This window comes from Pithys albifrons, chromosome 2 (genome assembly GCF_047495875.1).
Source record: "Pithys albifrons albifrons isolate INPA30051 chromosome 2, PitAlb_v1, whole genome shotgun sequence".
Lineage (NCBI taxonomy): Eukaryota > Metazoa > Chordata > Aves > Passeriformes > Thamnophilidae > Pithys > Pithys albifrons.
In genome coordinates this window covers 72,672,136-72,695,415 of record NC_092459.1, presented here as the reverse complement: position 1 = coordinate 72,695,415, position 23,280 = coordinate 72,672,136, and the positions used below count along the sequence as shown (strand labels likewise).

The following is a 23,280-nucleotide window of genomic DNA, read 5'->3' as shown; positions in this document are numbered from 1 at the left end:
AATCACACAGTGCTAGTGCTGGAAAATTCCTTTTTCTGAGAGCAACCACAGAGCTCTGAGCACCAAGGTTATATTGTGGGATGCAAGCTGGCATCAAATCCAACCTTAAATTCAGTTCTTGTAAGAGTTCACCACCATGTAAGACAACCTGTCTAATATATCCTCTCCTCCAGCCCACTATTCCCCTTGAGGGAGGACTACATGGGCAGCAGAGCTTTACCTTCAGATTAATTCAAACCAAAAAGGCAAGGCTGAAGGACTTCAATTTCCTCTGGAGAAATCCTCAGTTGTTCCTGCCAAACAGCTACAGGTTTCTGCTGCCTTCAGGCCAAAAAATCTTGACAGAAGCACTTAGCTTGGAAGTGTCTGGGAAGATGGGATGTTTCTCAATTCTGCTTTCCAATGCATTCATGTCTCCTCCTTGTTCCACAAGCAGGATTACAACAGCTCTCTCTACTTTGTAAAAATAGACCAACAAACAGTTTACCAGGATCCTTGACACTACTGTTGCTATAAAAGGGGTACCCAAACGACCCCACAACAGCATTTCTAGGAGTTTCACAGTTCACAAACTCACACTTTTGAGTGCCTTACCTTACACATGGACCCAGAGAGCTTTGCCCTTAAGATGCTAGATGTGAACTACACAGGGCACAGCCATTGCTTCAGTAGTTCTGCAAAAGGAGCTGCCCCTCTGACATGTCACTGCTCAAATAGCTACTCAATGCCTGTGTAGTAATGGCAACAAAGAAGGGATTGAGCCCACCAAAATGGACATTCTCCTTAGGGAGACTGCTGCACAGTAAGGGACTGAAAGACACTGGCCGGCATCATGAGAAGAGTTTAATTCCCAGACAGGATCAACCTGTATCATCCTGCAGTATGGAAACATAAAGCTTTTTTGACCCTCCCTGTTAGCACCTTGATCTGATGAACTGAACTGTTTCCTAAATTGTGGTTGTTAGTGCTGTACAACAGATTTTACATGGCACCTACAAAAGGCATAAAAAGCATGGAAGGAACAGGAAGCTACTGCTATTCAGAGCCACAGTACTCAGGTTGCCTTCAGCTCTGCAGAGCAGAGAGAAGGCATGCGCTTCTTTCTCATTAGGCAAAGAATTATTTTAAAGTCACCTCAAGAATAACCATCATTAGGAGTGGTCTCCACTAGATTATTTTTCCAGCTCAAACACTTAGTTCAAAACAGAACATACAAATGTCACCTTGATTGTTTAGGTAGCAAACATTACACACTGTTGTTGGCACTATAAGAAGCTGTCCTGTTAGCAGATATAAGCTACCAGTCACAGAGAAATAAATCACTGAAAGTCTATCTGAGAAATCCCAATCTATTCTGTTGGCAGCACTACGGTGAAAAACACTGAGAGTCAGTGCCCCACACAGTATTTAGGCAAACCTTCATTGATTGTCTAGACCCTTCCCTTCCCCTCAGCTTCACCAATAGCTCATTCAGGTCCTTCTCAGACAAATGGACACTATCAGTTATCGAAAGGCCAGGGAGAGGGTTAACTAAATGCATAGCTGCAGTAGATCTCCATTAAATGGAACTGGTGCAAATAGAAAATAGGGTTTACTCCTCCTTTCCCCCATTAAATCCACATCATCACTCCATTTGATGGGCTACCTAGAAGTTTATGTTGGTAAAAAGGTATACCTCTAACTACATTACGTCAAAAACTAAGACTATTGTACTGAGGTGACAAATTCTCCACTACTTAGAGAATCTCAGTAAGGAACTGGATGGATCACTCAATGTTACCACATTTATTGTGATGGCAGATAGGACTTACTGATGCAATTTTTCTGCCACATATACTCTTAATAAGTAGTTGTCATATAAAACTTTAATCATTTAGTAAGCTAATGCCTATCCTGAACAAAGAATCAAGAGAACTCAGACAAGCATTCTGGTCTGAAAAAGCACTTAGCAATGAAAATTTTCCAAACAACTGTAAGATTGTAAAATTCTTCCTATCATTTTATTCATTCAAGTTGATCAAACCTATTAATTATGAATGAAAAATCATCTCCAAATCTGCTGTTTGTGTCCTGTTTAGTGTCCACCCTCAAGACCAGGTATAACAGTAATATAAATTACTTTGCGAGTGCTTTCAGTGTACAAGTTTTCCCTAAAGTCCATAAAAAAATCCTGATAAGGTAAAGTAAGAATGTGAAAGTAAAAGTATCATTTCTGTTACAGCAAGAAATGAGAAATGGACTTATTTCTTTTTTCTTTCCTCAGAGAGGAGAAAATGTCTTTCAGAGTTTTCTTGTTGTCTCAGGAAAGTTGATGCTGGCAAGTGCCTTTAATTTCATAACTGCAAATACAAGGCATGAAATGTGATCTTTTGTCAACAGGAGATCAGTTCTTGTGGTCCAGAGCTATTTTTGACCAGACCATGCAATATAATAGAAACTGATTTCACTAAAGCGTTTCTGGTCAGAACATTTGAAGGCAAGCCACATGTCAGTTAGTTACCTGCAACTTGTTTATTCAGTTTAGTCTTCTAAAATTTGAAAGCAGTGAAAAATATATTGGACAATTACAAACATGGTAATCTATGACATCTCTGCACTGCCTGATAGAGAACTGTACTGACACATTAGTGTTGATATAGGTGCATGTTTACTTAATGTTGCATGTCTCTGAAAGCCAGAGCAGCTTGGGCACCGTGCCATGATAACACAGTTACACTCAGATATGCAGTTCCCACAATCAGGAGTGTTTGATCAATACTTAGTTGTGCAGTGGAGAAATGGTTATAAAACACCCATCCTGCTTCCTTCACTTGTACACATGTACACAGGCAAGCACATAGACATGGACATGTCCTTCTGCACCTTCTGTTTCTGGCAGCCCACCCATGCTCCCACAAGGTTTACTTGTACTTCTCGGTTTATATGACATGTAATAGGTTGGTCCTCACAAACGAGGAGATTGTGGATGCAGGAACTTTATCTACATGCCGGCTGTCATGTCAGATATATTACCATGAGTTGTCAACAGTGCGGTTGCTGGTGTCTTGCAAAAATTAGTCAAGATGATGTGGGAACCCACAAAACCAAGTGTTCCCTAGACATACTGGGTGGTTAGCTGTAAGACTGCAAGACACACATTGCTTCCACAGACTGTCTGAAACAGTCTTCTATATAGAGAGCTGTGTTTTTCTGTAGTTTTTCCCAGATTCTCCCTTGTGTCTTTTCGTGATTTAGGGGATGATGAGACCCTTAGGTTTCCTATTGAGCCAGCTTCTTTTTTTTTAATTCTCCTACTTCAGAGGAAAAGTCTTCATTCACAAATAGCAAAGCAACTTTAGCATAGCATATGGGATCAAATCAGAGGTTAATTACTTCTATTGCCTTTGTATTTCATAGCAATTTAAAGCTGTAAAACCTGTACTATATAAAGGACAATACTACACAACATCAACTGTAATGCAGGGGTGGTTTACTGGGGCTCTTATGCAGCCACCGACCAACACAGTTTCTGTCCTGTAAGACTGGAAACAGAAGCTTGGCCTGTGCTTGCCTTGAAGTTGGTTTCTGTTCCCTTTCCCAGATCAAAAATCTGGTTGCTAGGATTTTTCATAAGAATCACTGCACAGATTATATAGAATTGTTTTAGGATGTATTCTGAGTTTTAGCACTTAAACATAATTTTGGATCTCCATGTACAAGTTCTGAAACCATGCCCTTCATAAAGGTTTGGCTATTTGGGCTCTGAGTCAATGGAAAGACAGCACAGTTCACAGGCAGCCCCTCTTCCCTGGTGTCCCCGTGGAGAGGCACCCATGCATCGCTGGACTGGGGACAACGCAGCTGGGGGTTTTCCCCACTCATGGGACCTGCTTTACAGCTAAAACCTTGCTGTTTGGCCTCTGCCTGATCCATTGCTCCTGTCACAGTTCATCTTCACTATGGGCTCTGCTCCTCCGGACCCAGACCCCAAACTATAGGTGACTTCCCACCTTAACACCAGTCTGTACTCAGGCCAGTGTCTGATGCCTGGGGCTGGAGCTGCCCCAGGCTCCCACATCTGCCCTGCTTCTAACTGGGGGATGGGACCAGCTCTGCCTGCACAGAGGGAACCCACACTGTTTCAACTCCTTGACCCTCACAGCGCCTGACACTCTAATGTAGACTTCTTGCCTATTACATTACATTTTTTACCATATTAAGAGGCAGTTGTAGTGGTTCAAGTAGAAAGGAATTGGTCCCCTGAGAGGGATGTGTAAAGATTTTGTTTGGATTGAGGAAGAGGAATTCATTTTTAATTGAATAATATGAGAAAAAAGGCTTACATGTGCTAATTTGTTGGATTCAAATGTGTTTAGACTGGGTTATAGGGATGTTTTAACACTGGGTTATTAGGGTAATTGGAGAAGACAACTGGACTATTTTGACACTAAAGATTTTGATATGGGTAAGGTCACTGTGACACTAAGATCATGCAAGTGATATAAATGTAAAGAAACTGTGCTTGCCCATTGAAAAAAAGCAATTTTTTATATAACACCAAAGATACCTTTAAAAATATGCAAATTAAATAATGGGTTTTTTCAAAGGCATGTTTGAAAAATTATCTTTGGAGACATCTCCCATATCACATCTTTAAACTTCTGTAGATGGCCTTATCTGCCATGCAAAGGAGAATGTGAGTATAAAAGAGGGGGAAAATCTCTGCAATAATAAAATAAACACTTTTATTTAATAAGTGTTTTTCTTTGATGACAGTTACATAAGGACTTTTTTTTTCCTATTTCAGCAGGAGTAAATCTGCAGCCATCTGTGAATATTTTAATATGCCTGTTCAGAAATAAATTTAGTAAAAGTAACAACTTGATCTGGCTTATCTCAGTCTCTTCTCAATAATGATTCAAAAATCAAATGTCAACTTTGCCCATACTTCAGATGGCATGATAATTAAACAGTATTCATTATGCCTTTAAGTATTTCATGAACTGAGCCTGGTCTTATGAGCTATTTCAAAGTTGAAAAATATTCTGTAAAATCTGAAAAATCATTGGCGATTTTGCTACTCTGTATTAAAACTATACTTTTATGAACATAGAGCTTGATACACTGTTTTTAAAATAAGTCACATCTTTGATACACATCAAATCTTTTACCAGAAATGGAAATATTCTCATATTAAAAATGATAGAAGAAATTATCAAAAGAAGAAAGAGTAATTAAAGAAAGGCAACACTAATTACTTCTATACTGTCTTCAATATTGAAATAAGATGGTGTGATCATTAACAGGGACCTAGGTCAAAGAAGTTAAAGAGTTTGTTAATTTTGCAGAATACCTTTGAAGTAAGAAAAGGTTCACAGAAGTAGAATCAATTCAGGAAACTTTTGAAACTGTATTAATTGTAGTTCAGCAAATATCCTGGTAATGATACATCACAAAATTATAACTACAGTAACCTGTAGTTGCATCCATGCTATGTTGTGCATGAAATACAGCAGCTGCTTGAAGTTCCTTCTAATCAAAAAGCCTTTCTACTTAAACATCGCTAAATTTCCTGCATTTTTATCTTTTGATAGCTCTTTTAGGAAACAAAACTCTTTTGCATTACCACACATCTCTGGAATACAATACAATGACTGCCTCTCCATAACTTTAAAAACATTAGCATTATAAACATAGGACTTCAATAAAATCCTCAAAGTTTACAAAAAAATTTCAAACAGAAGAGATGTTTGTTAGAAATGTTCTCTCAAAAAATATACAACATTTCATAGGCAAATTGCCCTTTAAAAACTTACAAAAAATGCTCACATTTCTTCTTGATTTTCTTATGCTAGTATTATTTTCAGTCACTTGTAACTTTGCTTACATAATTCTTATAATGAAAGAAAACATTTAGTCATTCAACTAATCAGATTGGCTAGCAAAGTTTTCACTTGCTTTGTTATTGATAACATTTTTTTTAAAATCTCAGATAATTAAATGCCATTTATTCATAAATTGAGAAAATTAGTCCAAATCAAACAAACAAACCAAACAGAGGAGTCAGTAAATGCATGTACATGATTGGGGCAAGAGGGAAGCATTTTCTTTAGGCTGCCTGGAACTACATGGCTGTCTTCTATGTAATACAGATTAAAACCTTCTTCTTTTGTGTTTTTCTGTTTTGATCCTTCAAATATATATGTCCCTATGTTTGGATATGTGTGACTCTTCCCTTTCTATTTTTTCAGCCCCTTATGGCTGATGTAATTTTTGGCCTTTCATAAATGCTCTTTGACTAGGTGAGGAAATCACCTTTTTCCCCAGCTCAGTTTCCAACGACTCCCAAAGAACTAGGCTTTACAGAGATGATGGTAACTAACAGAAATAACTGGGCAGCTGTAACTGTGCCTTTTGTGTGAGCTTGTTCTTAGACTTGGCCATCAATCAGAAACACAGCAGTAATTTGCTAGTCACCTAGGAATAAAGTAGAATTGTGTGCTCAATTTTTTTGAAACAGATTGCCTCCTCTGGTTCTGAGAAATACTGTAGGCACACTGTCACAAATCTGGCCTTTAACTGAGCTTCACAGGACTAGCTCCTGATCCCTAATATGCATTTCCTAGGAGAAAGGGCTCCCCAAATAAATTTCTAAACAACCTACCACATTCAGTGGGACTGCACTTCACCAGACAGATCTGTCACTTTCTGCAGAGTAAGGGAAACATCTATAATGAAGCTGAGTGCTGTTGATAAATTATCCCCAGGGTATCAAAGTACTCATCTGTATTTTACTAGCAGACGAGGAGAAGAGAAGGACAACATCTGGACTCACAGTCCATCATGCTAAATCTGCCAAGTGTTCAAATCAAGTCACCATAACAGTTAAGTGGATTCCCATGGAACAGATCTTAATGCAATCTGGAAAATGAAATAGCAATAATGCAATGGTGTTTACCTTTGACATAAAAAATGCAATGAAGAAAAAGTCTATCTGAGAGACAGCATATAGTCAATAGCTATTTGACAAAGCAAAACAGTGAGCAGCAGAGATCTCTGGGCTAGAAAAAGCTTAAAACCTTGATCAGTGTGCTGCAACAACAATACAGGTGACCTGCACACTGAAAGACCAGCCCTTTTTTTTCCCAGCACTGCTCACAACTTCAGGTTAATGGCCACAAGGGAGTACTGGCCACATTAACTGAAATAACAGCATTAACTTGTTTCACGCATCATACAGTTGTTAAGACAGAGGCTGCCTGTTGAAAACACAAACTCCCATGTTCTATGCTCTCAAATGCAGTCCACAGAAGTTCAACACAATGGGCAAACATTTCTGGACTACATGGGAGCTTCTCAACTATGGGAGGAGCAGGTAAGCAGCAGGACTCTCAGCTGATATGGTGCAATCAAGTTGGGCAGGATTCCAGGCTATGGGGGACAGCAGGACTGATAGAGAGGTATGAGCTTGGAAAACAAAATGTATTGTGAAACCAATGTACATTGAATGGGCTTGCTCATATCATGCAGTCAGTAAATAACAGTTATCTTACCATTCCTGGTTCCATGAGCTTTTCTTAGTGATTCTGTTGAGGGACCGTAGACACACAGAGCCTTAGCTCTTAACCAGAGTTGTATGTGCAGATGTAATACGAACCCTTTAGAGATTGCCTTATAGCTTGCTTCCAAGAAAAGAATTTTATAAAAATGTGTTCATGTTATTTATAGCTCATTTTATTTTAACCCATTTTATTTTGAAACAAACATACTGATTCTGAGGGGAGAGGAGGGGGGAGAGAAACAGAAAAAATACTGAGACACAAGGTTTTTTTCTTCATTTTTGGCATGAGTACAGCTCCCCATTCTCTTGACTTTGATTAGTGTCTTTTTCAAGTTCTTCCACGTTTTGCTCACCTCTGTTTCACGTGAACCACTGCTTCCACCATGTTCAGCTATTTTTTAGACAATCCTTGGCTCCCAGAAGTCTTTGGAGCATGTCATTTAAGAATGGCTGTGTCTTGAAAAAGATTCTCCCTCTGCCAGCATGATCTAAACAATCACTTCCACAAAAAAAAAAAAAAAAGGACTGAGAGTCGTAAAATAATAACTGTGATTTAGCTCTACTTCCTTATCAGCCTGCTATTAAGAGAGTGAGATATATGTGTCCTGTAGAGTGAAAAACAGGATTTTAACAAGTTTTATTTCACAAAGAAGTGGCTATTTCATCAGACCTTTAAGTTTTGTAGTCACATGCATTTGCCAACAATATGTATGAAAGACAAATATGATGACAGGGTTGATTCAACAAAGTAAATATCATCTGGTAGCAACACAGAGCAGGAATAGATGTACTCTGTATAGTATATGCCCAGTGGTATCCTGTTGATCAGCTTCTACCTGTGTGTACAAAAAGATGCCAACATGTTTCTGTTACGAAGAGTCTCACACCCAGATACATACAGACTAACAGATTTTATCACATCTCCAAGGCTTCATATCCAAACATGCTCATTGACAGCATCAGGTTTGGGTACTTCAGTTACATCCAAGCTTCTCTGCACACTCCTGCCCATATGGAGCAGACTTATAGTCAAGTTTATTCTTCTTAATTCCTTTCAAGAGAGCAAATAGTTTCCCTTGTTCCAGACTCATGAGGGCAGACACAAGCCCAACTTTGCCTTGCTAAAACTCCCACTGGACTCAGAAAGGTGTTGTGCAGAAAGCTGGGCACACCCATTATAAAGACTGTGGAATATTAGAATTGCCATTATACAAATGTTCTGGCACCCATGGACAGCTGAGCCTGCAGCTCCTACATTCATGACACACATGTTCATAGGTCTCCTATTCAGCTGAGTCTCTGTCTCAGTCATTTCTGATGCCCAAGTCTCACAAGGGTGCATAAAAGCAAACTGATATTTCAGAGGGCCAGGACAGAAGCTGCAGTTGTGATACCATTCTTTACCAGAAGGACTGAAGACTGGTGAGGCAGAATCATTCCTAATCTCTCAAAATAGTGTACTAGGAGGGCAACCCATCGTGCTTCCCCTCACCCATGCTACTTCACCATTTGAACTGCCTTGCAGACACCTGGCATGCATCAAATCCCTTTTTAATCAATGCAGGACACAAAATATGTACATGACACATGGAGCCCTCAGGCCATTTCACAGTCGCAGAGCAACTGAAAGGAAATTAAGTAATCAGCTCCAGTTTTACTTTGACAAAAACTTCTAAATCTCACTCCATTGAACATTTTTCTACCAAACCCAGAAATATTAAAAAATTATCACAAAGTTTTAGAAGATGTTGACCCATATACAAGCAAGAAACATCATGTATTAGAAAGAGAAAGCACGTAGTTCTTTCTCTCTCAGACACACACCACACCTGTTGTTGACAGCAGATAGCTGCAGGGCCCTTCCTGAGAGACATCCTGCATACCACAAAATAGCTGTAGAATATGAACTGTGACCCCATTCAGCTTTGATAGAACTGTCATTTCTCTCAAACTTTTCCATCCATCATGTACACTCTTTCTAATGTTTAACTCAATTTTATGAAGATCCCTGGAGGGAATTTCATTGCAACTCTGACACTGCTTTAATTGCTGTCAGGTGGAAATAGTTTTTACATGTGGTTAGTCCTATTTGTAACCTCCTAATTGCACTGGACCCTTTTGGTTGCTTCTAACTTGTATGAAAAGAGTGTGATTTCCTACATGCTTGTAAAATGAATCTCACTTCGGAGTTTCCTCACACCCAAGTGTGCCAAGAAGATACTTGGAATAATTTACTTTTGTAACAAGCAGAGACACCGTGTGACTTTTTGATTGCTTCTGTCATAATAAGCAATCTGAGCAGTAAAAGCTCTCTATTCTCTCATTGTTTAGGATGAGAGCTACTAAAATAAAACCAAATATTGGCTAAGGCAGTTCCTGAAGTGACCTGATCTGAGATTTTAAGGGAGATGGCATTCTTTTTTTTCTTTTCAGTCTTTAGATAACACAAATTCATCAACTAACAAACACAGACGCTCTGCAGCATCTCCAACGCAGTGAAAACCTGACAATTTAGGAATATTGTCAAATGAAAACTAATACTAAACTTCTGGGCATCATTCTCTACCTTATACTAAATTCCTATACATCATTCCCTGCCTTAGACCAAAATACATAAACAAAAAATAGCAGGTCAAAGTGTCAGATCAAATGATATAAATTTCAGGGCAAAAAATCTGACATTCTGGTTATTAACACCAGAAGGAATTTTAAGCTTTTATGTGAGTTTTCCAATCATTGCTGAAAAACAAAAGAAAAGCTTTCAAGGAAATGTATAGAGTCCACACCTGCACACACATATATGACTGGGATGGGTAATCTCAAGACAGATGGCAATCTAGGGAATTTATTGCAGCTGATGGATGACATCTCAAAGCCCCAGGAAGCTTAAAGGAAAAAGACTTGTGCTTCTCAATACTGCTTGACACCTGTGGTGGGTTCACCTTGGCTGAATGCCAGGTGCCCACCCAGCTGCTCTATCACTCCCTTCCCAGCCAGACTGGGCAGAGAGCAAGGTGGAAGGAAAAAGAAATTAAACAAACCGGAGTTGCAATAAGGAAGTTTATATTTATGCAACAAGGGGGGGAAAAAAAAGCTAAAACAGCATGTGCACGCACAAAGCAGAAACCAGTAGTTAATCTCTGCTTCCCATAAGCAGCAATGGTCAATCACTTCTGTGAGAAGCAGAGATCCAACGCACGGTACAGTTGTCAGCAGGCAGCCACTATGAGATATTAGATGCCCCTTCTGGCTCCTTGCCTCAGTTTTATATATATAAGTTGATGTCATATGGTATGGAATATCTCCTTGGTCAGTGTGGGTCACCTGGCCTGTGTCCCCTCCCAGGATCTCGCCTCTGACTGAAGAAGAAATGTTACAGTGCTGAACTTAGCAGTGGACAAAACAGGCTTGTTATCAACACTCCTCTAGCTACCAATGCAGAGCACAGCACTGCAAGGATTACTATGGGAAAATAAATTCCGGCTCAGCCAGACCCCCTACACATCTCTAAGTTCGTCTAGAGAACCTCTGGGTCAGGTTTCCCAGAGGGTTCTTGGTGCTGCTGCTATAGAAGAAGAGTACACTCAAGAAATAGTGAATGTAGCAGCCAGAACAGCTCTCAGTCCTTTCATCTGCATTCACAGCATGGAAGCATCTTGCATCCAGACCCATTTTCTTCCTCAAGAAAAGGTAGGGAAGGGCACTGATTAGAGAAGCTTCTAGCTCTATGCTGACCTATGTGCAAAACTGGGAAGAGGCATTCTAACATTCCCATTATTCTTTTCAGGAAAGACCAGGCTGCATTGATTTGGGGCTTTTTTCTTTAGGGGAGAAAGAGTTTTGCAGCATGAAGGGAAACACATACCACAGCCTAGCAACCCCAGCTTTAGGGCAATGATAAGGTTGAAACATTAAGCTCTCACAAATCAGGAAATACCAAGCAGATGACAGTTGGCCCTCTGCACTGTGCAGAGCCCTTTTGCCCAGCAGCATGACGAGGATGGGGAATGGACAATTTTGCTGATAACTTTGTGGATTATTGAATTGATTGCCCCAATTATGTATATGAAAGTCTATACAAAACAGCCAGCTTGGATACTTTGTAGATGCTGTAAAGACTGTGGCTGCAACTGCCTGATGAACTTTACTATTTGTAGATTCTCTCTTATTTGTGTTCAGCCTCAGCTGCAAGCAGGTGTCATTCAAGATTTACTCTTGTTTTTTACTGAACTTGATAATGACGGTAGACCAAGAAGGCCAACCGGGAAGGAGGTTCTTTTGCCCAAAACACTGTACAAACCAAAAGAGCTTACAGTCTATACACAGACAGGGCATAAGATTTGGGAAGATGTATTAAGGAAAGATCAACTGTGTAGGCAAGGAGAATAATGGTGAAAAATCTAGAAAGAGCACAGTTACAACTACAAGTCCCAAAGGATGTCAGTTCCCAGATACTCTATGCTTTCCCCTACAAGCAGAGTTTCCGCTTGCTCTTTTCTTTGGTTTCACCTCAATACTATAAGTATTGTGAACTTGTGATTATCTCAACATCTAACCAGTCACTCCGTTAAACCAACAGTGACATGCCTACTGAGCTTCTGTGAGTTTGTCACCAGCCACAGAGATGCATAAAGCACTCTCTATCAGCCATTTAGTCTTGGTGTCATTTCTAGCCTTACCATCTAGCTGGAAATGCTCCAGCTGTCTCATTGCCATACATCTCTCCTAGTCTTGCATCTAATGAAAGTAAACACTGAGTCTTCATAAAAGCAGTACTTGATACCCAGTCTGCACTGTTGAAAACTGCAGCACTTGTTGCAGACAAGCAGACATTTGAGCTATGCTTTTTGCCATTTTTTCTTCAGAATGAAATCATTTATCCATGCATGAATATTATCTTATAACTTTATTGCAAATTAATGGAAGTCCAACACGACGCAATGACAGAACTTTTGCTCTGAGAGTCATTCAACACCTGGAAAAGTGAAACTTAAACAGAAGAACAATTTTCCAAATGAACATTTCTTTCAAAAAATCTTTCCCTTTCCCTCAGAAATGTTATTTATGGAATGTTTCAAGGAGGAAACATGATGGTAAGATAAAACCTCCTGTTCAAAGTTCAGATTTGCAACTAAATCCACTTAGACTGAAACCTATCAAAAATTTGGCATGCTTGAATACTGCATTCCCGAGAGGACACAGTCTGAAATACAATCTCATTAAATACAGTGTGAAAAGTAAGTTGTCCACTTTGTTTTGTCTTGCTCACCAGAATTCATGTAATGAATGCTGCAAAAAGAAACAGTATGGATACATGCAATGTAATAGAGTCCATAGGCTTTCAGCAGACTCAACCCCTCCTGGTGTTCCACAGCCAAGAGCAGCTCACATGTCATGCCATATATTCCCTCTTGTCCACACCAGCATGGTCTGAGTTCTTACAAATGCTAATGGTTAATTAATGTCAAGGCAAGCCATGCCAGTAAAGACACTACCTTTTACAGAACTGCATTCTACTTTTCAATAGTTTCTGTTGCAACCTTTTTCCATTTGATATTTTTCCCATTCGAGTGACTATTTGATGGGCAACTGAATGGCAAGTGCTGAAAAATCAAGGCATCCAGCTCTCTTTTTAAAATTAACGCCGCTGGGTAGGAAAGCAAAGGTTTTCCCCTCCTTTCAGCCCTTCCCAGAGGAGACGGGGCAGACTGCGCTGCTCTTTCACTCCCTCCCGTGGTGGATGCCTGAAGTGCCATAGAAGAAGACAGGTGATCTCCCTTCCACTGAAGATGCTGTGTAAGTGATGCCACTCCTCTGCATTTGCAAGGGAATGGACAGGGGGGAAATGAAGAAATATCTGTATAGACACACATCCTCCCCGCTTTTTAGTTTGCTTCACTGAAGTCTTCAATGACTTTCTCCCAAAAATAAACCATTCTAGACACCAGAGTTAATTTACTATACAAGTAAGCTTATGATCAAGTCAAAGCCTTATTCAGTTTCCTTGTTGCCAATCTTTTTTATTTCTGTACTCTCTTATGGGGACAAAGGTCTCTTTGAATATGTGCTATTCTCCCCTACAAGGTAGTATATTCATTTCAGGACCATATTTCACTTATTTGATTTCATTTCCTTGGTAGACATTTTTACTTTAAAAAGTGACGTTTACTTCAGTGATTTTTCACTCTAGCACTCATGTCAGTCCACATGATGACTGCTCTCTGGACATGAGCAGTATTATACAGCACTACTGGCATAAAAAGTTGGCAAACAGTGACCACAGTACAAATACGACCTTACAGTGCTTGGGTCATATTCACTGACACCCCTTTGTCTCCACTAAGTGGCATTAATATGGATTCTAAAGCAAAGGAGATCTGATTAAAACACTGAGACTAAATGCATTAAATAATTCTTCACCTATGCAAATGGACATGAGGACAAATACATTAACTAGGACAAGTGAACCAGAGACAGTTGTGAGTTCAAAGCATCCTCCTGCTTCTAATAGTAACTCCACTTTTAAGATCATTTGGTTCACCTCACAGTCCCAAGTAGGAATCCAGTGTGTTTAGATGCATATAGAAAGTCAGAATAAAGACAAGTGCGCTGAAATCAGCACGGCATGCACATCTCAGCCTCACTGAGAAAGAGTCTCATATTTTAATATCACTATCTTTCTGAGATGCCATCAAGGCTAAATTTCCACCTTGTGTTCTACAAGCAAACTCTAAGTTTTTCCACTGGCAGAAACATGCCACTGTGAAGAGCAACACCTAGCTAAGAAAGAGATTTGAGAAGTAATTCCCTAGAGGGCATGATCCAGATCCTAAACAGATCACATACTTGGTGCTCTGTTATACTTCAGGATACGCGGTCTGATTTAACACTATTTCTGTTTAAGTAAACATGCCGTGGTTAAAATTTAGTTAAATAGTTTGTGTGTCCACCAAAATGTCACCATCCCTTCTACCCCTGCTTCAAAGTAGTAATGAGACTCAATGGCAGACTTTTACTCAAACTAACTCCACCACTCCTCCACTTTACTGCAGATAAAAGCAAAACAAAGATAATGAAGCTGAGTCATTCCTTTCCCGTTTTGACATCCACAATGCCTACAACATGAAAGGTTTCTCTGTATTGCAGCTTGCTATGTGGATCATAGTGAGTTCAGCCTGACTACCATTAAAATTATTCTTTATCTGTCACTACCTTAATTTCAAAAAATGTACAGATCATCCCTAAGATTTTACACTGCTTATTCACTGATAGTATCTTAATTCTGAAAAAAAGGATGTTGATAAATGCATGATATATCTAACCCAAATAAAAAACTGTGAGCATTTTATGGCAACAATTTTTTCATAAAAAATCTGTAAAATACAGTCATGACATAAATAAAGAGCATTCCAGAGCAATGGAATTTTTCTTTGTTTTCATGTAAGTACTCTTTAGGTGCTCTACGACAGAGTCAAAGATTTATAGTATATGTATGACAGCTAATTTGTATGCAGTTCAAAAATGAACTCCTAAAAGACAGGAAAGCATATTATTACATCCTTCAAACAAATTTAACGTAGCACAAAAGAAAAGGTCTTTACTCAGTGACTCAGAAGATGACAGAACAAGCAGCCTAAAGTAAATGAACAAAAAAAAAAGCTAGCTTTTGGATAGGTATGAGGTAAACATTCTTGAGTGACTTCTCCAGCAGCACACTGAGCAAGCCAGGGAGAGAGCTGGAAAGGATCACCTTCAGGAAATGTTTTCTCTTTCTGTCCCGACAAGAATACTGAGTTGTATTCTCTATTAGCCTGGATTTTCAACAGCTGACGAAACACTTAGTGGTCTTTTTTAAAAGGTAATAAATTAGAAAGGGAAAAATAATTCACTGAAGGGCAGTTACTAACTCATCAAAGTGATTTCTTCTGTATGGACTGGCTAAAACTTCCATTTGGGAGACTGACACACAACCTTACTTCACAAGTTCTGTGGTAAGACATGACATTACATTAACTTTGCTGCTTGATGACCACTGATAATTTGGTAAAGTAATATTAAGAAACCCTCTAATACTAACCATTACCACATTGATCTAAAAACCAGTCCACATGTTTTTAGGTAGCTTTCACCTCCCCACAAACCAAAGTTTGTATTCTTGTATCCAATGAACACCACTTCTACAGCTACAGCTTTAATTCAGACCAATTCCCTCTGTACAGGGGGTAGCTAGACAAAGACCAAAAACAAGGAGGAAAAACATGCAGGTATTTACGCTACAGCTTCTCTTCTCTACTTAGTTTATTTGCTTATGGCCAATATCTTGCTACATCTTGAGTTTTCCCTCCTTTTCTTTTGGCATAAATTATTCTGTGTAGCATTAGTATATTGTGAAGTCTACATTTTTTCCTGAAGCATTTCCTCTTTTCAGGCTCACCTCCAGTGTTGTACTGGGAAGTATTATATCTACCACTGTAGATAATACTAAGACAGTGATTAGCAATTAATAACCAGAAGTGGTTAAAGAAATGTCAACAGAAGCATATCCCATGTGACTACACAGGGCCATTGAGACCAAAATGATTGGCATCACCAGAATTTGACTGTAGAAGACAAGTAGAGGGGCAAAGGAGGGGAGGGCAGTACTCACAGAGTAAAAAACTATTTTGACTTATATAAATTCTGAAGGCAGCATTCCAAATTTTCATTGTGAAATGACTTGCATCGTGAACCCATTATGTAAATCCTTTAAAAATCTACCTAACAACACAATATTGAATCAACCATAAAATTAAGACACATTTGGGGTTTGATTCTAAAGAAAACAAAAAATGATTGGAAATCCCTGAGTCCTTTGCAACATGTAACCTCTGCATATCACCCCAGAACATTTGAATTTATTCAGATAAAAAATGTCACTCCTGAACCAAACACAGACCTACATTTGCTGTTAAAAATATGTCTTCAATTCCAACCCTCTCTTACTCAGTTTTTAATTTTCAGGTACCTCTGCACTTCCTGGTCTCAGACCTGAAGTACCAAAATACCATGAAAATGGCTACACCTGTGGTGAGGCTGGTCTGGCTGAAGAAATGGAAATATGAGCAAAGTACAGAGCAAGCTAGATCTTGAAAAGATCCACAGCCCCATTTCCAAACCAACAGGGTTCAAATAGGTTTTGGATAGCAGTTAAACCTTTAGAGGCTTCTCAAAATGAACCAAACCTTGAGGGTTTCTAACTGTCAAGGAATACACACAGATGTTCCTCAAGGTATTCAATAGGCGATAGGAGACAGATGAAAGCATCAAAACTGGCCACAGTATGCATGATCTACTTTTTTTCTTTCCTCTGTCCTGCTCTTCTCTCCCCACTCACATTCATTTCTTCTCTCCACTTCTGATTTTAAAATCTTATGGGTGTGCAGTCAACCTGTCATCTCCATTAATATCTTCCATATTATAAGGTGGAGTTTGTGTTGGCTGCATGCACAAAACTTGCTTCTGACCCCTGATCAAAAGTTTGACTTTTTCAATAACAATTCCCACAGGTTTTGTTTTTGTTTCTTTAGTAGGAAGTGTCTTTAGAGTTTATTGCAAGGAAGCATTGTTGAAAGTGTTTTATTTTCAGAGCTGATGTACCCTTGGTTGTACCAATGCCCATTTGCAGTAACAATGTTGTTAGGATCTGGAGCCACTTACAGTTTTATTTACGGTCTTGGTTTTTCAGTCACAATTAGAGCAACTTTTCCAAATGTTTTGGTTTGAAGGCGCCATCCAAATGAGTCCTTAACTTGGAAAGCTTTGATCATGTTTAGCTTCCCTTTACTGAACTACCTTAGCAGTCCACCTTATATTGGTGAGTGTTGTGGAAGCTATCCAGTGTATTAAATGCTATTGAATACTCACAAACCATGTGCCAAGGGAAAAAAAGAAAACAATTGTTCCCTGAAACATTCAGATACTGATGAAAGGAACTATTAACAGGCAAAGGTGTTCATTTCAAGAAGTGATTTCAAGCAATTTTTTTCTTTTGTAAGATCTATTGATTGTATTGAGGGAAACACATGGTTCAGCAAGGCTTTGAAAGAATAAATAGTTTGTGGTATGTTATAAGTCATCAAGATTTTAAAATAAGAAACACTTGTGTCCTATTGTTTATACAAGTACATCCACATACTACACTGCAACTGAGATAAAAGCTAAGGTGATGGTTTCAAAAAGGCAGCATAAACAACGTCAAAGTGTGTTGGTAAGTGCAGTGATCTTAAACATACTTACCGAAGGAACAGTGAGCTTTCTTCAAAGCATTGTGTTTCAAAACAAAAGTAACTATACTTTCAATATTCCTATTCCCATAATACAATATGTCAACAATGCTCAGCTCTCACTGGTTTCATACATCTAGAAAGAATGGGTTCATCACAGAGCAGAATAAAAATACAGTAATGCAAAAATGTTCCAATAATGTGTTACAAGAATTTCATAATGTTACCTGGCTTTCCATAAACAAGGTATAAGGACAAGGCTACTCAAGATATCTTCTGGAACAAAAGATTAGTATTTGACACAAGGGGAGAAAAAAACAGGAGCAGCCGAACTGGCTACAATCCCTCCAGATCTCGTGGTTATGAGGCAGCTCCCAGCCTACCTTTCCAGAATGAAAGCCATTGTTCTGTTGCCAATGTTTGTTCATTTTAAATAATAATAAATATAATACTAAATAATGCTCTCCTCCTGCATGCATCCCTGTGGCTCAGTTAGCAATTCATAACAGGAATATTAAGTTTCCCCTCATTTTGTCTATTATTGCAATATGGTTCTACTCAGGAGATGAGAGTCCAGGAATAACTTTAGCAAAGAGTAATTTTTGATAACAAGAGGCCAAGATTGGTACAAACTCAAAGCAGCTTTGGGCTATCTCTAACCCAATGAACCCATAGAAACTCTGAAACTCCTACACCCTGGTGCACAACATGGCTCTCCAATAAAGATTCAGGAGTGCATCAGCCCACCTCATATTCTTTCTCTACCCTGGCATGCAGACAGGGAACCATGTGAGTTCTGGCCAAGTCCACAGTTTGGGCAGAGAGGGGCATGATGCAACACTCACACTCACTTTAGATATAGCCAGGAGGACCAGGATACCAAAGCCTCAACTGCTTGTCCATTTCACCTACTGACTTCTGATGCATCTGCCTGCCAGAAATTGTCCTGATGGCTATTATCAAGGCTGTAGGAAGCCATATGCTCATCATTCCTTGCAAACCTGCAGTCACATAAGACTGATAGGCAATCAGAAATCTCTGAAAGGTTTTATTTGTGTGAAAATTCTGTAATTTCTTGCTATTGGACTTTTGAAAAGCTTCCAATATCTAAAAATCACATATTCACCTGGACTATAGACATGGGTGGTTGTTGCGGGTATTTCCGCCCAAGTGAAGTGTGAAAATATTATTCCTAATTAAATGGGGATACAGCTCTTTAAACCACTGAAACTCTTCTCTGAAAGTAATACTGAATCTGCTTCTGGAGCTAGCAGGGGGACAAAGTTAAAACAGTACAAAAATCTGTTTAGACAGATGAAATACATAAAGACCTACCCTCCATTTCCCCCTGTCAAATCATCATCCCCTTTGTCACTTAAAGCCCAGAGTTGTTCAACACCCAGACAAGGAGAAAAACCTCTGATCCATGTAGTTACTTTTTTGAAAATGACACGAACTTTAGAGTTGCTTTGGCTAGGGAGAACTTGAATTTTATTATCATGTCTCTGCTAAGGTTCACCTAATATCAGATTTACCACTGCAGTAAAGGAAACTGTGCCCTTCATATTGCCACCATGTGGCACACCTACCATCAAGGATGTGCTCTCCATAACCATCCCAAAGTTTTTACAAAACTCAGGTCCACAGTGAAACATGCTCTCTTCCCATTGCCTTCAGTTATTTATGAAAATATCAGTCTTTATTTGTTATTCTTCAAAGCACAAATAAAAATAAAATCTTAATCTGATCTGTAGAAAAGAATGGCCATTCTCAGACATCACACACTGGCATAGCAGGTGAAAAAATGGCATACATTTTCTTGGTCTTTCCACACAGTCTGGGTTTGAGGTTCCTTATAATTATGCAGCCAGTATCCTTGACTATTTGAGAAAGGTTCATGTGGAAAGGGATAACCAAGTCTGTGAGCTGAATGACTACAGGAGTAAAGAATGATTTGGTGCTGTGGTATTTGTTGCTGTAATAGCACTGGGTTTATTGTTGTTGAAATTGGTGTTTGCTTGTTCATTACTTATTTTATGGAAGGTTTTCTAATGTAATCTAGTCAAGACATTTCTGTAAGAAGACCACTGGCAGCAAAAAAACTAGCATGGGCTTATTACCTACAGAGCTCTACTGACAAGGCTAGCTACACTTACCGAAATGTTCAAGATTAATTCAGTCTGAAAGTTTAAAGTCTTCCAAACCACAACATTTTGGTAGCAGAGGGTGGAGATTCCATGAAGATTTGACTTTTCTGGTCATGATTCATAAAGATACAACTATAAGGTACAGAAATGTGCAGTGTACACTCTGGGTGGGTGAAAGAAGGAACAGAGGGACTTCAAACATCACTCGTCTATGACATTTAATTTTTAGAGTTTGCTGAAGTGCCTTTGGACAGATTTGTCTTCACTTTTGTGAGGCAGACAACCCTTCACTGAATGACAGTTATATTCAGCAGTGATTTATATACATATGTTAAAAGGCTCTGACATCATTTGTGTTATGCATCATCTGAAAATAATATAACACTCACAATCATTCTGATTTTACTTTTGGACAAACTAAGTTGTGGCAACATCTCCAGTTTACTTTCACGCTAATATTTAAAACTCTATATACAGAAAAAAGAATATAACATGTACTCTTATAAATTCTGTTTCTATATTTGTGAAGGTTAACTTTAAAGGAAAATGCAATGTTCATCTGTTAACTAGAATAGCATGTATCACCTGACAGTTTAAGGGTGCTTAAAATGAGGGTCTTAAAAACAAGAGAATCACTTCACTTTATGTGTTCCACACTTTCAAATGCTACACACAATAAAATTCAAGGAGCAAACTCATTCCTTTAAGGTTTTCAGTTAGCAGCATCTAATCTACAAATCATTTAAGAGAAAAAAAAACTAGACAAGGCAAAACTTTTTCTGAAGAATTTCAGGTATGAACAGCTCAGCCATCCTCCATTGCCATTTCTCCTTGACCTGTCCCTATACCACCTTCCTCCAAAAGAAAAGAAAAAAGAAGGGCGAGCGGGGGGGAGGAGGAAGGAAGAAAGGTAAAAATCCAGCTCTTAGTATTTAACAGAAATTTTCTGATAGACTAAGATAAAAATAGAGTCTATTTCACTATGCAACTGCCTATAGCTTTGGCATAATAAACTCTAAGGGCACAGGCTTCACCAAAACACTTAAAAACAGCTTGAAAGAGGTACTTGCTGCCCATTATGTTTACTCAGGCACTTGTTTAAAAACACATTTAAGGAAAGTGTTTTTATTTCTACAGATTGCATTAATTATAGCTTTGCAAACACTGCAAGCTCTACAAGAAGACTGAACTGAGCTATTAGCTGCAAACCTCAGGTCTTGGCTAGAAAAGTGGTTATGGCTTATTTAGCAAGCCTAATGAATTGGCTCACCCATCTCTACGCAGAGTTACATGTTTAGCATCATGGAGCCTGGAATAGCCAGAGAAGTTTGTTTCACGTCGCTTTATAATTAAAAATAAAGCAAAGTCGGTAAACCCGAGTCGGTCCAAAAGCAGACCTCACGGCAGCATTATTCCTCTTAGGGAAAATAAAGGCATTAACAGGGCCATTAACGTTGGACCGAAGCACTGCGGGGACCCACAGTAAACTTCCCCTAAGCTGCCGCGGGCAGCTCTCCACTGGCAGCGCCCGGCGGGGCGGCGGTGCCGCTGCTCCTCGCGCTGCCGGACGAGCCGCGGCGGAGCTCCCGCCTCGGCCGGACTCCGTCCCCGCCCCGGCAGCCTCCGGGTGCCCCCTCGCCGCCCGCTCAGGTGCACCCCGGCGCCCACCAGTAGGGCGGCCTTACCGTGAGGGCGGAGAGCTTCTGTGCCGGCACGGCGGGGAGCAGCTCCGGCACCAGCAGCAGCAGCAGCGGCAGCAGCGGCACCCACATCCTGAGGCGGCGGCGGGCACGCAGCAACTGCGGAGAGTGGAGGAGGGGGACGCTCCTTGGGATGTCGCTGCCTCCCCCTCCCCGCTATGCCTGCTTTGGCTTCTTTTCAATCGCTCCGGCTGGGAGGTCCCAGATCAGGTCCTCAGTTTTCTTTTTCCCCACCCTAGTCCTTAAAATTTGGGGTCGGGTGTATAACTGCGAGGCGGCGGTTCTGCCTTTCTGTGCCCTTCCCTCGCTCCTCGGGAGTCAGCGCAGTCCCGGAGATGCTCCCCAGCCTCTCCTCGCTCGGCGCCCTCCCACTGCCGGGGGAATCTGCCGGACGACGCCGCCGACGCCTCTCCCGGGACGCCGCGCCTGCCTCCGCCTCGGGCGGACTACTCTCTAGCCCTGGGGGTCCCTTTCTCTCTCTTCCAGCCCCGACTCCTCTGTGGCCGGGGAAGCGGGAGGAAACGATTGGGACGGGAAGGGAGGACCCACCACCAACACCGGGAGCACGCGTGAAGGCACTGCCTCGGCTAAGGCAGTTGTCAGTGTGCACCTCACTGAGTCGCTCTGCCCCTTTTCCTCTTTTCCTGCCCCCTCCCCAGTCCGGCCTCCGCTTTCTCCTCCCAGACCCACAGATCCTCGCCGATTAACCTTCCCTAGCGTTCCCCGGGGTACGCCGCTTGCTTAACCCGCAGGATTCATTCCCCCCTCCCCCGCCTCATGTGAAATTAACATGTACAAACAGCGGCAGCCCCTGCTGGTCCCGACCCAGCGAGCCCCGAGCTCTTCCCGGAGCGGTCCTGCCTTGGCCCCACCGCGCCGCCCGCCGGGCATCGCACGGGGCGGGAGCCAGGGACGTGGCAATCAAGTTTCTGGCTAAGGCAAAAGCCAGGCAGCGCTCCCCGTGGGGCAGCCGAGAGGGACTGGGGGCTGCCAGGCGCTCCGGCACGGCGGGGACCGGGCACTGCTGGCCCTGGTCGGGTACCCCTGTGAGATGCCGTGGATGCGGAGCTGCCTCTACGCGAGCAGTCAGTGCCAGGTGAAACCTTCCATCCCACAGTTCTGCACTTCTCTCCCTCACCCCTTTAGCAGACAAATAGAGGTACGTTAGGATTTCCTTACTGTGAAGGATCTCCTCGCCCCGGCTGTCTGAAAGAAACCCTTTCACGGCAATTCTGTGACTGGAGTCCCCAGCTCCTCCCTAGGGACGCGGGACTCACTGTCAGCCTGGAGAGATCTCCACGGTGAAGTGGTACTACCAGGGATGCTGAGGATCTCAGGGCTTGCTTTATTGCCCGTGTATGAGTGTTTGTGGGAGAGAACCCTGACACAAAAGGGCTTTAGGGATGCTGCAATATACCACTCTCCCAGCACACAAGTGACAATTTCCTCAAGCACTCAGAACTGACACCCTTGTAGGCTTGGGGATGGTCCTGTGCAGAGCCAGAAGTTGAACTCAATGATCTGCACGTCCCTTCCAACTCTACGTATTCTATGATTCTGTGATTGTCACATATGGCTCATCCAGGGCTCAGGATAGAGCATGCTCTCTGGAGCAGCAGCTCCATGCATGG

At 40.9% G+C, this 23,280-nt stretch overlaps 1 protein-coding gene across 4 annotated transcripts in view; it reads right to left on the bottom strand.

Moving 5' to 3' along the window:
• The window catches only part of SMOC2 (SPARC related modular calcium binding 2), a 142,309-nt gene extending 120,047 nt beyond the window's left edge, over positions 1 to 22,262 (bottom strand). For 2 of the 4 annotated variants that reach the window (XM_071549473.1, XM_071549474.1), the window contains exon 1: positions 21,635 to 22,261. In XM_071549473.1, coding sequence (XP_071405574.1) covers positions 21,635 to 21,721 — 87 coding nt within the window. In that variant the 5' untranslated portion in view covers positions 21,722 to 22,261. Of the gene's footprint in view, positions 1 to 21,634 lie in introns of all 4 variants that reach the window. The other 2 variants (XM_071549475.1, XM_071549472.1) reach the window with 2 other exon arrangements.
• Between the last annotated feature and the right edge of the window lie 1,018 nt (positions 22,263 to 23,280).